Source organism: Bufo bufo, chromosome 3, assembly GCF_905171765.1.
Source record: "Bufo bufo chromosome 3, aBufBuf1.1, whole genome shotgun sequence".
NCBI lineage: Eukaryota > Metazoa > Chordata > Amphibia > Anura > Bufonidae > Bufo > Bufo bufo.
The window spans coordinates 624,697,100-624,714,030 of record NC_053391.1 but is presented as its reverse complement, the minus strand read 5'-3'; the positions used below and the strand labels follow the sequence as shown (position 1 = coordinate 624,714,030).

The 16,931-nt window shown below is 42.6% G+C and overlaps 1 protein-coding gene across 10 annotated transcripts in view; it reads left to right on the top strand.

Moving 5' to 3' along the window:
• Positions 1-16,931, top strand: part of NBEA (neurobeachin) — a 630,876-nt gene that overhangs the window by 220,765 nt on the left and 393,180 nt on the right. For all 10 annotated transcript variants that reach the window (XM_040426128.1, XM_040426125.1, XM_040426127.1 and 7 more), the window contains 3 exons: positions 678-775; positions 9,758-9,850; positions 11,014-11,122. In XM_040426128.1, coding sequence (XP_040282062.1) covers positions 678-775; positions 9,758-9,850; positions 11,014-11,122 — 300 coding nt within the window. The remainder of the gene's footprint in view (positions 1-677; positions 776-9,757; positions 9,851-11,013; positions 11,123-16,931) is intronic.

Sequence of the window (16,931 nt, the reverse complement as noted above, 5' to 3'; positions counted from 1 at the left end):
GTAGTTTGTACAATAAGGTCATTTATTGGGGGTTTCCACTATGTAAGCCCCACAAAGTAACTACAGAACTGAACTGGTACTTAAAAAATTCTAAAATTGCTTCAAAAATTCTAAACCTAAAAAATAAAATAAAACTACATTACCAAAATGATGCCCACATAAAGTAGATATATAGAGAATTTTAATTAATGAATATTTTATGAGGCATCACTATCTGTCTTAAAAGCAGAGAGATTCAAATTTAGAAAACAGTGAATTATCATTAACTTTTGGATTTTTTTAAATAAATAAAGGTAAAACATATTGACTCAAATTTACCATTAACATGAAGTACAATGTGTCACGAGAAAACAATCTCTGAATGGCTTGGATAAGTAAAAGCGTTCCAAAGTTATTACCACATAAAGTGACACATGTCAGATTTGCAAAATTAGGCCTGGTCAGGAAGGGGGTAAATGGCCCGGTCTGGAAGTGGTTAAATTCCTGAATAACCCCTGAATGTGGTAAGTATGATTTGCACTAGTTTGCATATATGAACCCAAATGTTTCCAAACTTTTTGGTTAGCTGAAATTAGCATTCATCTCTGTGAAATGTATAACGGCTCCCGTTGCTGCGGCACAGAAGTGGGTGTAAGCAGAACGCATGTCATTTGGGATTCTGTCTTCTTCCATTACAGGATGAGAATATTCATGACGTTCTGCAGCTGCTCGTGGCTCTAATGTCTGAACATCCCGCCTCGATGATACCTGCATTTGATCAGCGAAATGGAATACGGTGAGACAAGCTGAAAATCAATTAATTCACCATTTTCCTTTTATCTGTGGCATCGGCATAGCTGGATAATCACAGAAATGGCATTATTTGCTTTCCTGAAAATGATTTGTTTAGCTGTGAACCTGAGCTGTCACCAAGGCAAAAAAAGCCTAGCTGCTAATTGTGTGTGCTGTAATTATAATGAAGAACATGCCAAAACATGCCCCGTGAATCCTCTGGATTCTGTCCTCACCAGTTTCTGCGGCCATCTTGTTGAAGACCACATTGTAAGCAGTCCTATTTCTAGGTCATGAAGAGGGAAATTTTTCATTCCCTCCTCTTCACGACACTTTTCTGGCGTAAAAAAAAGTTGCAAATCCCACGTTTGTGACTCTTAAAAAGCCATTTCCAGAAAATTTTGCAGCAGGTGAAGTTTCTACACTGCCCTCAACGCTTTCTAAAGAGTGGGCAGGACCAGTGGGGCCCGCACATTTATCTTTATTCACCCCTTTTTTCCGGTGTCAATGAAGATGGAAATGTACAGCAACTCTGAACTGCCGTAGGTTTCTGTTTAGGCGCATGGACTGCCTGAAGGTGTGCCTAATATGTCAGAAATTAGGCACATCCTCCGCCAGCGCAAGAGATATCATAGGCAGGTGTAAAACGCCGGTCTTTGATAAATTTTCCCTGAAATCTTATCTGGTGCCCCATTTTCTTCATGAATTTGAGTTCTTTGTGGACTGCAGGCATGGCTACACATTGATATCAGCAAGTTTCACTATAGAACAGTAAGTGCTCATGCACACGATCGTATGTATTTTGCAGTCTGCAAAACACGGATCTGCAAAAAATATGGATGACGTTTGTGTGCATTACATATTTTTCTGGCCCCTAATAGAACAGTCCTATCCTTGTCCGTGATGCAGACAATAATAGGACATGTTCTATTTCTTTGCGGAGCGGACATACGGAAACGGAATGCACGCAGAGTAACTTCCGTTTTTTGTTTTGCGGACCCATTGAAATGAATCCGCATACAGTCAGAATGAAAAAATTGAACGGACACAGAAAGAAAATACGTTTGTGTGCATGAGCCCTAAAGCCTAGAAGTCCACAGCAAGGTCGGCAATTCCACTACATAATTAGCACAACAGGATATTGTAGATGGTGCAGAGTGAAGACCTGACGTGCATGAGACCTGTGTGTGGGCAGTAGTTGCTCTCGCTTTTTAAAAGATAAAGTAGATTTATTCAGAATATAAGTGAAAATCCATATATTTCTATATATCATTTCTTGAACCTTCTCTTACAATAGGAGCGCATCTGGCTTCAGAGACCCCCCTACCTACGATCAGCTGATATTGTTGAAAGGCTGCCCAGCCATACATTTGCTCTGCAGTGACCTCTGCAGGTGAACTGTAGTATTACATGTAGTCATTCATATGTATGGTCAACGATCCCATGTGTGGATAGCGTCTGCCAGAGCGAGAGCCAAACTTTTAAGGTGCCCCTACACCAGGGATGGCCAACCTGCGTCTCTCCAGCTGCTGTAAAACTACAATTGCCACCATGCCCTGCTGTAGGCTGATAGTTGTAGACAGTCTGGGCACGCTGGGAGTTGTAGTTTTGCAACAGTTGTAGAGCCGCAGGTTGGCCATCCCTGCCCTACACACTAAATGAATATCAGCCAAAGCGCAAACGGTGGGTCCACAATATAAGGCACCGGCCGTGTGAATTCCATATCACGAATGTGGACCCATTGACTTAAATGGGTCCACAATCCTCAAGATGCGGAGCTGGGGCACGGATCGGAAGCGCTTCCGTGGGCTTTTGGGTCCATGACTCTCCACTGCAAAAGATAAGACGTGTCCTATCTTTTGCCGTATATTGAGGATGAAGCCAATGGGTCCGCGCCGCAATACGGGATTCACACGGCCGGTGCCCGTGCATTGCGGACCGCTATTTTCGGTCCACAGCACGGGCACGGACGGCTTATGCTCATGTGAATGAGGCCTTAAAGATACATTTATCAAACATCATGCGACATGAGATAAATGTGGTATAAAGTACGCAAACACAGACTCTGATGATAAATTCTTCCGGATGTATTTACCTGTCTAGAAATACATGTGAATCCCATTGAATGCATCCTGAAGTCCTACATCACCTCTGAAACATGAAAGCTGTGGGGAGAGGAAGCAGAGAGAGCGCGTTATATAATACTGGCTGAACGCAGGGTTACATAATGCCGGTTGTGACAGGTGCTCCATTTAAATGAAAGAAATCTTTGACATGCCAGCCACGTACCGCCCGTGGTGCCCGTTTCAGCGCTGAGTTATACCTGCTGACTTTATGGCTGCTTTACACAAGAGGATTGGAGGTCAGACTTTCCTTCTATTTTCCTTGCCAAAAACTTGATTGGATCCCAGAATGAAGGAACAGAACCATGCAGAGAATACTGATGTTAATAAGCTCCTTTATACCAGCCTTCAAGGGTTCAGGACATTTCATGGCTCTAAAGACGGCCTGCTGCATTTCAAGGGATTCATTATTTTTTTTTGCTGCAGTTTGGAGCGGTGACCGTTTTGTATTAGAAACTATTTGAAGAACTTTTTCTTAGAGCGGTGCCTGTGAAGGAATCCTAGGCCACACTTAAGCAAGTTGTATGATCTCCCAGTTTAGAAAGCGCAATTTCTTTCAATGAACCGGTCAGGTCTGATATTGCTTTCTTATCATAGCAGTGACGGACACGCTGAATTCACTGTTCTGTCACTAATGTGTTAAAGTGCAGCAGATTTAGAAGACTTGTGTTTTCATCTTGATGGTCAGCAAGATGTCCAATGGTATTATGCAAGATTACTCCAGTCTTCCCGTATCCTACATTAGCTGACTTCTCCCCATGCACAGTAATAAGGAGAAATCTGTCAATCAGCGACTGGAGGCCAGGGGGGAGCCCACCGCCATCAGACTCCTTCCTGTCCATGTGCTGCGAGATTAACAAGCCCTCAAAGTCTGTTGCACTCATGTGACAGATCGCTGAAACCAGCGTCTTTCACTAGAGAGGACCTCACAGGTTCCCTTTAATGTCATGCCAAAATGTGAGACGTTAAAGGGGTTTTCCAAGACTATAACAAACCTCCTGGAGTGGTCGACCCGTGGTGGTGATCATACTTACCTGGTCATGGCTGGTTGATAAGTCTACAGGGAGTGCAGAATTATTAGGCAAGTTGTATTTTTGAGGATTAATTTTATTATTGAACAACAACCATGTTCTCAATGAACCCAAAAAACTCATTAATATCAAAGCTGAATATTTTTGGAAGTAGTTTTTAGTTTGTTTTTAGTTTTAGCTATTTTAGGGGGATATCTGTGTGTGTTCAGGTGACTATTACTGTGCATAATTATTAGGCAACTTAACAAAAAACAAATATATACTCATTTCAATTATTTATTTTTATCAGTGAAACCAATATAACATCTCAACATTCACAAATATACATTTCTGACATTCAAAAACAAAACAAAAACAAATCAGTGACCAATATAGCCACCTTTCTTTGCAAGGACACTCAAAAGCCTGCCATCCATGGATTCTGTCAGTGTTTTGATCTGTTCACCATCAACATTGCGTGCAGCAGCAACCACAGCCTCCCAGACACTGTTCAGAGAGGTGTACTGTTTTCCCTCCTTGTAAATCTCACATTTGATGATGGACCACAGGTTCTCAATGGGGTTCAGATCAGGTGAGCAAGGAGGCCATGTCATTAGATTTTCTTCTTTTATACCCTTTCTTGCCAGCCACGCTGTGGAGTACTTGGACGCGTGTGATGGAGCATTGTCCTGCATGAAAATCATGTTTTTCTTGAAGGATGCAGACTTCTTCCTGTACCACTGCTTGAAGAAGGTGTCTTCCAGAAACTGGCAGTAGGACTGGGAGTTGAGCTTGACTCCATCCTCAACCCGAAAAGGCCCCACAAGCTCATCTTTGATGATACCAGCCCAAACCAGTACTCCACCTCCACCTTGCTGGCGTCTGAGTCGGACTGGAGCTTTCTGCCCTTTACCAATCCAGCCACGGGCCCATCCATCTGGCCCATCAAGACTCACTCTCATTTCATCAGTCCATAAAACCTTAGAAAAATCAGTCTTGAGATATTTCTTGGCCCAGTCTTGACGTTTCAGCTTGTGTGTCTTGTTCAGTGGTGGTCGTCTTTCAGCCTTTCTTACCTTGGCCATGTCTGAGTATTGCACACCTTGTGCTTTTGGGCACTCCAGTGATGTTGCAGCTCTGAAATATGGCCAAACTGGTGGCAAGTGGCATCTTGGCAGCTGCACGCTTGACTTTTCTCAGTTCATGGGCAGTTATTTTGCGCCTTGGTTTTTCCACACGCTTCTTGCGACCCTGTTGACTATTTTGAATGAAACGCTTGATTGTTCGATGATCACGCTTCAGAAGCTTTGCAATTTTAAGAGTGCTGCATCCCTCTGCAAGATATCTCACTATTTTTGACTTTTCTGAGCCTGTCAAGTCCTTCTTTTGACCCATTTTGCCAAAGGAAAGGAAGTTGCCTAATAATTATGCACACCTAATATAGGGTGTTGATGCCATTAGACCACACCCCTTCTCATTACAGAGATGCACATCACCTAATATGCTTAATTGGTAGTAGGCTTTCGAGCCTATACAGCTTGGAGTAAGACAACATGCATAAAGAGGATGATGTGGTCAAAATACTCATTTGCCTAATAATTCTGCACGCAGTGTAAAGACTTAGCACCATGGCTGGTTAATAGAGGATGCACATGACCACTGCAGCCAATCGCAGCGGTGACCTGCTCCCCATGCATCCCAGAGATTGGCTGCAGCAGTCATGTGCCCTTCGGTCAACAGGATGTTGATTTCAGCGCAGCAGAGAGATGAATAGCTGGCTGTGGAGCGATGGAGACTGAACCAAGTGATGAGGACCAGGTAAGTATGATCACCACTGCGGGTCGCCCACTCTTGAGAGATCTGATATAGTCTTGGATAACCCCTTTAAAACAGGTGACAAACTTTTACATGAGCAGCTCTAAACCTGCTCCTCTGACATGTCTGTTCTAGTTCTTGTATTCCCCATAAAAAAAAAAAATCTGAAGCATCTTTTTACAACTACATGGTGTTATTCCCCTGTTATTACTCCGGGAAAATAGTGTATACATTGACAACTAGTTATTACCATTCCCCCTTGTCAGTAGAGTGTACCCACACACTGAATCTGCCAGTACCGATTGAACTATGTCCGAATGTGTAATGGCATGCACCATGGACAAGAGGAATGTCCATTTATCCATAGATTTCTAGTAGGAAGGACAAAGGAACAGCACAGTCCTGCGGTCAGGACAAAGTGACGCTGTAAGGAGTCGACAGTTACTTCAGTTTGATGCATCTGAATATTTGAAATTAAATTAGTTCTGTTCATATTATGCATGGAAATGTCCTAAAACATAGATTCTGGGATGCCGATGCTTAAGTCTGAAGACCTACGTGGCAGTGCCAGCTCCTCATGACCGTGGACAATGAAGCTTTTTCTGTAATTCAGACTTGCTGAAATCTCCGGGACAATAGACCTCTGTCTGTTTCATTCCTGTATGACAAAGTCCCGATTGTTGTGTGGGTCCCGGAGAACAGTGCTGGGCTGTTGTCGATTATTTCTTGTAGTGGATCAAGATAATTATTAGTGGGAGGAATTTCAGCGCTTTACGTATCCCCATTGTCCGGCTTCTGCGGAAAGCCATCTAGATGTACAAACAATACGTATTAGGGGCTCACTGCAAAAACACATAGCGAGAGGAGGTTTAGTGTCATGTAATAATGCGAGGCTGTTCTTCTGGAAATGGCCATCACCCTGTGATTCTTGGAGCAGTCACTGCGGCTTTGTATATAGATCCCAGTTTATATAACCTTTATGTCACTGCTACCATTGTTAAATATTAGCAGGAGAAAAACGAATGAGGCTACTTTCACATCTGCGTTTTCCTTACCGATTTTGAGATCTCGCAGAGGATCTCAAAATCGGAGGAAAACGCTTCAGTTTTTTCCCCATTCATTTTCAGTGGGGACAAAACTGAACAAACCGGAATGGAGTGCGCCAAAACCACAGCAATAACGCATCTGTTTTTAATAATACAACCGTCTGCATCCCTTCAGAATGGATCCGGTTGTATTATATTGAAAATGAACATGCTGTATCCGGCACTATAACCATGGTAAGTCAATGGGTGCCGGATCTGGGTTTTTTGGTGTCCGATAAAAAACTGATCTGGTATCATTGAGTTATATCGTTTTTGATGCCAGATCCGTTTATTTCGGGACACCAAAAAAAAAACTGATCCGGCACCTGTTGACTTACCGTGGTTTTAGTGCCAGATCCGGCATGTTCATTTTCGATATAATACAACCGGATCCATTCTGAACGGATGCAGCCAGTTGTATTATTCAAATGGATGCGTTTTGCTGTGGTTTTGAGATCTCAAAACTGGACAGCAAAAATGCATGTGTGAAAGTAGCCTTAACTGGATTGTCTGTATTTAGATTAGTTGTGGACTGTCCTGTGTGTAGCTTGATGTGGTCATACATTAGCTGTGGACTGTCCTGTATGTAGCTTGATGTGGTCATACATTAGTTGTGGACTGTCCTGTATGTAGCTTGATGTGGTCATACATTAGTTGTGGACTGTCCTGTATGTAGCTTGATGTGGTCATACATTAGTTGTGGACTGTCCTGTATGTAGCTTGATGTGGTCATACATTAGTTGTGGACTGTCCTGTATGTAGCTTGATGTGGTCATACATTAGTTGTGGACTGTCCTGTATGTAGCTTGATGTGGTCATACATTAGTTGTGGACTGTCCTGTATGTAGCTTGATGTGGTCATACATTAGTTGTGGACTGTCCTGTGTGTAGCTTGATGTGGTCATACATTAGCTGTGCACTGTCCTGTATGTAGCTTCATGTGGTCATACATTAGCTGTGGACTGTCCTGTATGTAGCTTGATGTGGTCATACATTAGCTGTGGACTGTCCTGTATGTAGGATGATGTGGTCATACATTAGTTGTGGACTGTCCTGTATGTGGGTTGATGTGGTCATACATTAGTTGTGGACTGTCCTGTATGTGGGTTGATGTGGTCATGCTTTCATTAGTTGTGGGCTGTGCTGTACATAACTTGACGTGGTCATATATTCGTTATGGACTCTGTATGTAGCTTAGTGGTTATACTTACATTGTGAACTGTCCTGTACGTAGGTTGATGTGGTCATACATTAGCTGTGGACTGTCCTGTATGTGGGTTGATGTGGTCATACATTAGTTGTGGACTGTCCTGTATGTGGGTTGATGTGGTCATACATTAGCTGTGGACTGTCCTGTATGTGGCTTGATGTGGTCATACATTAGCTGTGGACTGTCCTGTATGTAGCTTCATGTGGTCACACATTAGTTGTGGAGTGTCCTGTATGTGGGTTGATGTGGTCATACATTAGCTGTGGACTGTCCTGTATGTGGGTTGATGTGGTCATACATTAGCTGTGGACTGTCCTGTATGTGGCTTGATGTGGTCATACATTAGCTGTGGACTGTCCTGTATGTAGCTTCATGTGGTCATACATTACCTGTGGACTGTCCTGTATGTGGGTTGACGTGGTCATACATTAGCTGTGGACTGTCCTGTATGTAGCTTCATGTGGTCACACATTAGTTGTGGAGTGTCCTGTATGTGGGTTGATGTGGTCACACATTAGTTGTGGAGTGTCCTGTATGTGGGTTGATGTGGTCATACATTAGTTGTGGAGTGTCCTGTATGTGGGTTGATGTGGTCATACATTAGTTGTGGACTGTCCTGTATGTGGGTTGATGTGGTCATGCTTTCATTAGTTGTGGGCTGTGCTGTACATAACTTGACGTGGTCATATATTCGTTATGGACTCTGTATGTAGATTAGTGGGCATACTTACATTGTGAACTGTCCTGTGTGTAGCTTGATGTGGTCATACATCAATGTCTCTTTTTACAAATATTCAAATATATTTTGCATGTATTTTGCCCTTTACTTCAGTAAATACTTTCTTCATGAAATAACAATTCTTAACACTTTACATTGCACCATTCCTCTGTTATACCTCCAAGTAATGTATGAATAAATAGACTACTGGCTCTTACCAGTTGGCGTTAGTCCCCATTCAGTCTGACACTGTCCAATCAATGCTTCCAGACTGTGTAGGAGGACACCCATTTGAGAAGGGGAATGTTAAAGGGGTTGTCTTCAGGATAGGATTAATAGTGATCTGTAATGTAGATTACTTTATTGCATTGACCATGGAGACCATGTCCCCCCGTCATGCCCCTCAGTAGTTCTCCTCAGATCGAAAAATAGATGAGATTTCTACATAATTGTTCCAGGAGCCTCCAGACTGACTGCTGACTTCTCTTTTTTGTGTAGTAGTTAATATAGTTTAGGAATTTATACTGAAATAAACAGTTTTTTATAATGTTATTTTTTTAGTTTTTGTAGTTTGCAGATTTGACTCTGAATAGGAACCTGGACCTAATAAAATGAAGTCCAAAAATATCCGGTTGACTTCTTTGAGCATGTGTTGTGTTGTGAGCATGCACTGTAACCTTTGCAGGGAGGGGAAGGAGGTGAGCTGTGTCCATTTACCTAGTCAAAGGTGGATCCTGTGTTATCTGCCTCCAGTGTTATAATTAAGGTGTTACATTTCATTGTAATCCTGCCTGTGATGATAATGAGATGACTACTATGAAATGATCTCTACAGAACAAGACGTGTCAGGCTATTCGCAATCTTGGTGACCCGAGTGCAGTCTGCAAAAATAAGGATTATTGTGTGATAGAAAGTGGCAAGGGACAAAGGAAAAACCAATTTCTCTAAAATGCTTAAAATAAAAACATGATTTAATGTTTGATATCTTTTGTTACACCAGTAAATTCCCGCTTGTGTCTTTTCAGGGTCATTTACAAGCTACTAGCCTCTAAAAGTGAAAGTATCCGAGTGCAGGCGCTGAAAGTCCTTGGATATTTTCTAAAGCACCTCGGTCACAAGTAAGTGTTGATGTGTCCTCCCCGTAGGATGTGATCCTTCTGTTACTATATCACTGCTTCTTGTTTGGCGGTTCTGTTGTAGTTACTCCAATTTGTTATTAAAAAGGAACCTGTCAGTAGGTTTGTGCCGCTCTAACCACCAGCAGCGTGAAATATTGGAGGACTCCCAAACGGTGCAGCATTTCAGAGCCGGGCACGAGAAGAAGCGTCCGCTATGTGGCTCCCTGCCCCGACCTCCAGTCACGCCAACCTAGGCAGAGCCGGAGAGGCGCTGCCCAGCAGACACTTCTCCCTAAGCCCGACTCTCTTCAGCTCAGTTATTAACTGGTAGGGGCTTCTCAGTACTTCAGGCTGCCTATGGTTAGTGCAGGATTCTGCTCACAGATACCTTTTGAAGTTGACTTGTAGTTTTAGAAAACTTCTCTTATGTCTGAAGTTTTGATCTCTGGGGTTGGGGTGCTGAGACCCCTGCTGATCTCTGAAATGAAGGCAGAAGCACTCCGCTTTACATGGCTCTCCTCGGAGATGTCAGCAGAACGGTGTATGAAGTCATTGACCTTCTGTTGGCCGCTCCAGGATCAGCAGAGACGATCAAAGCCTAAGGGGCAGTGCTCTGCTAAATATCGTTCCAGTGACCTGTGGGTGTCTCGGTACCCAGATCTTTACCAATCAAAACTTCTGACGGTTTTCTGAAAATAGAGGTACATTTTAAAGAGGTTTTTCTGGATCATGGGCATTTTAACAAGCCCCTATAGCGTGTGGCAAAAATCACACTCGCCCGTTACCCGCCGCTCTATTTGGCGATCTTCCAAACCTGGCCTGTTTACTTCCAGTCGGGGTACAGACATGGTCATATGCTCTGCAGAAACCAATGACTGTCCTCAGTGGTTACAGCTCCCAAAGCTGCATGTGTCTCTGCACTGCAGTGGCGCTCGCGACCCCGTCTGTAGCCTGGCCCCAAGTAAACAGGCCAGGTACTGGAAGATCGCCAAACGGAGCGTCGGAGCAACCTAGTATGATTTTTATTTCATTGGGAACCAGTGGCCAGAATCCTGAAAAATCTCTTAAGTCATCCTTCTCTCTATTTGATGCAAATAACGTACTAATTTACAATATCCGATTCGGGATTGCTTACACTTTATCCGTTTTTCTTACTGTTTCAGGCGAAAAGTTGAAATCATGCACACTCACAGCCTGTTCACATTACTTGGAGAGAGGCTGATGCTGCATACTAACACAGTGACCGTAACAACGTACAACACCCTGTATGAGGTGCGTTGCGTCTGATGAAGGTCGTAATATAAAGTGCCGCCAGTGGGTTTTGTCATGTCTTTAATTATCTTGCAAGGACAAGAAGGATTGGCTGAAACACCGATATTTGTTTGGCAAATTGTCACTGTGAGACGCTCCCCTTCTTTCCTCCACGTGGTTGATAAATAGTGACCTGAAATTGTTCATCCTGCAGTTTTTTGGTGTCACCTTTCGCTATATCGGATGTATCCGTGCCGCAATAACTATGCACAATATAGAGATAGTTGGTGCTAACACGTGCTGATTTCTTGGTGGGGTTTTTCTTGCTTTCTTACTGTTGGGGGGCCTCGAGCGCCGAGTGTTTTCGTACAGTGATCCATACTATTCAGTATTTGTGCTGCAGCGTACAGTGGTATATAACTTTGTGGGACTGCACGGCTCCAAACTAAACCTGTGACCCAAGTGAGAGCCGAGCTTCTTCCCGGGATTCTGTGCAATGGTCCCTTGTCCTCTTATATTGTGCATTTAAAAAAAAAAAAAAACAGGTGCTTTCATTGTACTTGGGCTAGAATTCTCTTCTTTCATCAAAGCAGTGACATTTCTGTGTGGCGGTATCATCGGGACTTGTTACCCACGTATTAGTCACTCACTTTCATCCTCTGGGCTGCAGTCTCTGTTCTAGGACTTTGTAGCCTCACAATACAAGTGTAAGGGATATAATTGCTTTTCAGTAGATGGCAGTGGTAAAGGGACACTTCTGTCAGGGTATTTAAATCAAATTTTTGACAGTTTTTCATTTTCATTTTGGCAGTAATATACCATAGAAATGAAATACAAAATATTGTCCTTCTGTAGCAGTCAGCGCAGAGAGAGAGAGAAATATCCTATAGAGATGATAAACCTATTATTTAGGTTACTACTGCTGTGCGGGAAAGATGTTATCGTTTAATAAAATAGTAAATTAGTAGAATTAGGATAACAGTGTGGCAACTGAATTGTTCTCTTGATAGATCTAGATAAAGATGCCTACAGAAGAGCATTGCACTGATCAGTGTAATGTGTGGAGCTCTAAGGCGAGTTTCACATCTACGCTAAAGGTATCCAGCAGTGTGTTCCAGCAGAGGAACAGCCTGCCGAAGTTAACCGGATCCAGTCGGTCACTGCCGGAACCAATTCACTACAATAGGATCTGACAAAGGTTTAGCTGGTTTCCGGCATGGGTGCCTGGTTTTGGCCGAACAAAAACTGGTGCATGCCTGCAATAATTTTTGTCCATCCGAAACCCAGCGCTAATGCTGGAAAGCGGCAGAATCCCCCTTGGATGGCATTATAGTCAATGGACTCCTTTAGCGTATATGTGAAAGTAGCCTAAGTCACTCTGAGAAAGACCAGCGAGGCTGTATGCCGCACTTAATGTCCAAACTAAAGAGGAAGTTAAAAAGAGCCAGTATAGGAAGTAGAATACATGGAGCAACTTAAAAAAAAGTTATATCCAGAAAATCATTTACTCATTTTTTGAAAAAATAAAATTAAAAAAATTAAAAAAACATTAAATATTTACATGTAGGCTGTTAATAGGTGATAAAAAAATAATGCTACATGGTAGTGTACCTTTAAAGAGCACCTGTCAGGTAGGGTTAATCCTTTTGATTAAAATGATACCTGTCTGGTGAAAATCTGTTGCGGCGTTCCCAAGAAAAATACTTTTATTGTCAATACAAATGATGGCGTCAGTGCCGTGAGGGGTGGGGCCTAGCCTCTCATGCACCTCACCTCCTCAGCTTTCCAGTGCTGGCCCCGCCCCTCAGTGCTCTGAAGTCCTTATTTGCATAAACAATAAGAGTCTCTTTCTCAGGAACGGTGCAACCGATTTTCACAAGGCAGGCATCCTTTTAATCAGCAGGATTAACCCTACCAATAGGTCTGATTTAATAGAGTTGGTCCTGCTCTTTAATGGTAGGAAGTACAATGTGGAATCTGAGTACACATGAATAGAAGATTCTTCCACCAGGATTCAGGCGCACACATTCTTTATAATATCATGTGGACCACGATGAGACTCTCCTTACCCTGCGTCGTCTGTGCACTGTGGCCCCTGGTTTGAATGTCTGTACCTTTTGGATTTGCTCGCTGCAGTTTTCTTCTGCAGATGGGTGACGTTTGTCTGTCTCCTCCCTGGCGTCACTGTGTAAGCATGGTGGCACCAGAGATGTATGTTTACTTCCTAGCTGTCCTCTGCTTATATCTCTGGGTAATCTCATTATCTGTTTTCCTTACGTTTAGAGAATATTTTAGGATCCATTATCTAGCAGAGTAATGTAATTTCCTAGAGGAAGACGGCTGGAGCTGTGTGACTGGTCTTGTGATGTTTATTAGTCTTGTGCATCGGCCTTCAGCAGCTCAAAATGTTACTTGCCTTTTTAAGGGTACTTTCACACTTGCGTTGTTTGTCATCCGGAAAAACGGATCCGGTATTTATTATTATTCGGATCCGTTTTACCGGAACACTTGATACCAGATCCGGCAGTAATACATTTCAATGGAAATTAATGCCGGATCCAGCATTCAGGCAAGTGTTCCGGAATTCAAATACCGTAAGAAGGACTGAACGTATGCATATGGAACGGATTGCTCTCCATTCAGAATGCATTAGGATTAAACTGATCAGTTTTTTTCCGGTATTGGGCCCCTAGGATGGAACTCAATACCGGAAAAGAATAACGCCAGTGTGAAAGTACCCTAAGCTGGTGATATATCTGTCAGAAATATGTATTTTCCTTGTGGAGAAGAAGTTGTTGGGTTGGGAAGTCTTACAGGCTATGCTTCCTGGGAAAAAGTATGTAAATTTGCTCTCTGGTTTCGATGAAACCCAGAGTAATAGTTTAAAGGGTTATCCCATGATTAATGTAAAAAATAGAAATCGGACGCCCTATAGCACATAACAAAGCTAGAACCAGCTCTCCTCATTTATTAATCAATTGTTGTGCTAGATTTATTTCAAACTGTCATCTCAGGGGCCTCGTCCTTTCCCCAGGGGTATGTCCTTTCTACTGCAACTCTCTCCACCATCACAGCTTTTAACAGAAGATAGGGCTGGTGGCAGTTGCCAGATTGTTCTGAGCATGTGCGTCCACCCCAGCGAGGTGGACAGAGAAATAAGGAGAAGAACAAATAGCAGGTGTCACTCTACAGACATTAAATAAGTGAGTGACTATACTACATTTTTTTACACAAAAGGTAGAAGTCAGCAGCACATGGAGTACACCAATGTGGATATGTTCAATATTATATTGGCGGGTACATGCAGTGTCAGATCCTGGCTCATAACCCCAAATTATATGAGAGAAGAAAAACTGCAGCACTCCTCCAGTCGATGCAACAGCGGTTTATTCACATATAGGCATCAAACAAAGCGACGTTTCGACCTAGATAGGTCTTTTTTTCAGCTTCAGAAAGACTTATCTAAGTCAAATTGTTGCTTTGTTTGATGCCTATACTACATTTTTAATTACATGCACTTACAATCACAGGTCAGGGGATGTGTCCTTTCTGCTCTCTCCCTGTAACTGTCACAGCTTCTAACAGTGGATAAGGCTGCAGGAAGTCAAATGATGGCAACTGAGCATGTGCGGCCACCTCAGCGATGTTACTGAGGACAGAGCACTAAGGACAAACAGCAGGTGGCGCTTTATAGATACATTTAATTGAATAACTCAGTGGTTATACTAATTTTTTAATTACAATAAATTACAAAAGGATTTAGAGTTACAGGTGCTATTTAAAAAAATGTAGAATATATTTTTTTTATGGAAACACTACGGTAATTTAAGAAGTTTTAATGATTTTGGACATTGACCTACAGGGTAGCTTCCTATGGGTGGCACTAGCCAGACAGTGTTGTTCTGTCTGGAGGAGAGCTAATATGTAGATCGTGTATTTCAGTAGGGAGGGGAGGAAAAGCAGCTGACAGACAGTTCTTAGTCTCTGTGGGGTCTACCTGCATCTTAAAGGAGTTTAGAGAGGATCTGTCACCACTCCTGACATGTCTTATTAGGTAAATACATCAAATACTATTCAGGGCAGATTTACGGATGCTGTAGACAGCGTTACTGTAGTATTAAGATGGTTATTATGTATATTTACTAAAACAGACATGGCAGAAAAGCCAGGGCCACCTCATTTACTAGCTTAGCTCTGCTACATCTGTTCACTATTTTATACACATTTAACATCTAAGGTTGTTTTTGTGTCAGTTTTGAGTCTGGCTTTGCTTTGTGTGTCTGCACCAAATTTATGAACTGGCACCCCTTAATAATATATGTGGTGTGAGTGCCATGTGGGTTACACCTTTAGGTGGCAAAGTGGATCGGGGGTTGCCTGCTGGGGGTTGTGATTTTTTGCTAAAGTCGCACACAGTAAATGAGCCATAATCCAGGTCTAATCTCACTGTTGAGCAAACTTGCGATTTGCAAGTTCAGCGTTTGGGTTTTCTAGGAATTCCGTAACGGATTCCATTACCACGGACCATAACTGAATTCTACGACGGCATGCACCGCGGAAGCCTATAAGAGTCTATGGCCAGCATAGACTTCTATTATGACGGAATGCAATACGGAATGCCTCTTATAGGCTTCCGTGGTGCACGCCATCATAGAAGTCCGTTGAGGTCCGTGGTAGTGGAATCCATTAGGAATTTCTTAGATAAGCCGAACTTGCAATTTGCAAGTTCGCTCAACACTAGTCTTAAACCTTGACCACTGTGAAAACTGGTGAGGATCACCAAATATCACAAAAATGTTGCAGTTACCATGACGTGTGACTTTTTTATGCCACAAAACTGGCATATCTGCTTTCATAAATGACCCCCACAGTAAGTATAAGACGAATCATCCAGGACCAGTGGGGTCGATTTATGGAATTTAAAGGAGTTACTTATTTTATTTTATTTTCCTTATATCCGCCCTCTGCTGAGTTGCGCAGTGGTAGCTTTCTGCTGACAGCTTCTTCTGCACCCTTTGAACGGTTCACCCCATGTCAGACCATTATTGTCTGATGCTTTTTCATGTGTCTTTTGTGTAGTGCGATTTATATTATTTAATGGAAACATTTTTATTAGATTGCGTGTAATCAGAACGGCGCAGGCGCAACAATTTTTTTTTTTTTATTATAGTGAACTTGTCCCATTGAAAATGTATTTTCATCTGAAGGCAGTATAGTTTGTAGGAGTCCAGTGGGCGGTCCTTCTCAGTGATTGATTGCTATCTCCATACAGGTGTGGCTGTCAGTCACTTAGAAGGACTGCCCACTGGACTCCGAAGCACAGGACGAGATGAAATTTAGCAATCTGCTGGACTACGTTTTTAATGTGACAGGTTTGCTTTAAGCTCTGCCTTCTAATAAATAAGAAGACAATAAAAAGATATGGACTGTAAAAGTCTGTAAGGTTCGATACTTCTTGGCGCAAAAACTCGACCTCAATGTATTAAAGATAATTCCTTTTTGAGATGTAGGTGACAACGCGTTTTGGAGTGGATATACTCCTAATCCAGATGGCGCGGTTTTCATTTGGATTATTAGGACATGAGCTCGCAGCACAAAATGCCCCTTCTTGTCTCGTGAGCACGGACTTGCAGACTTGAGTATATCCACTCCAAAACGCGTTGTCACCTACATCTCAATTAAAAGGAATTATCTTCAATACATTGAGGTCGAGTTTTTGCGCCAAGAAGTATCGAACCTTACGGACTTTTACAGTCTATCGCTTTCTATTGTCCACTTTATCATTCCTCTTGAGGACTGGCAGCCCCACTAGCAAGGAGTGAACAATACT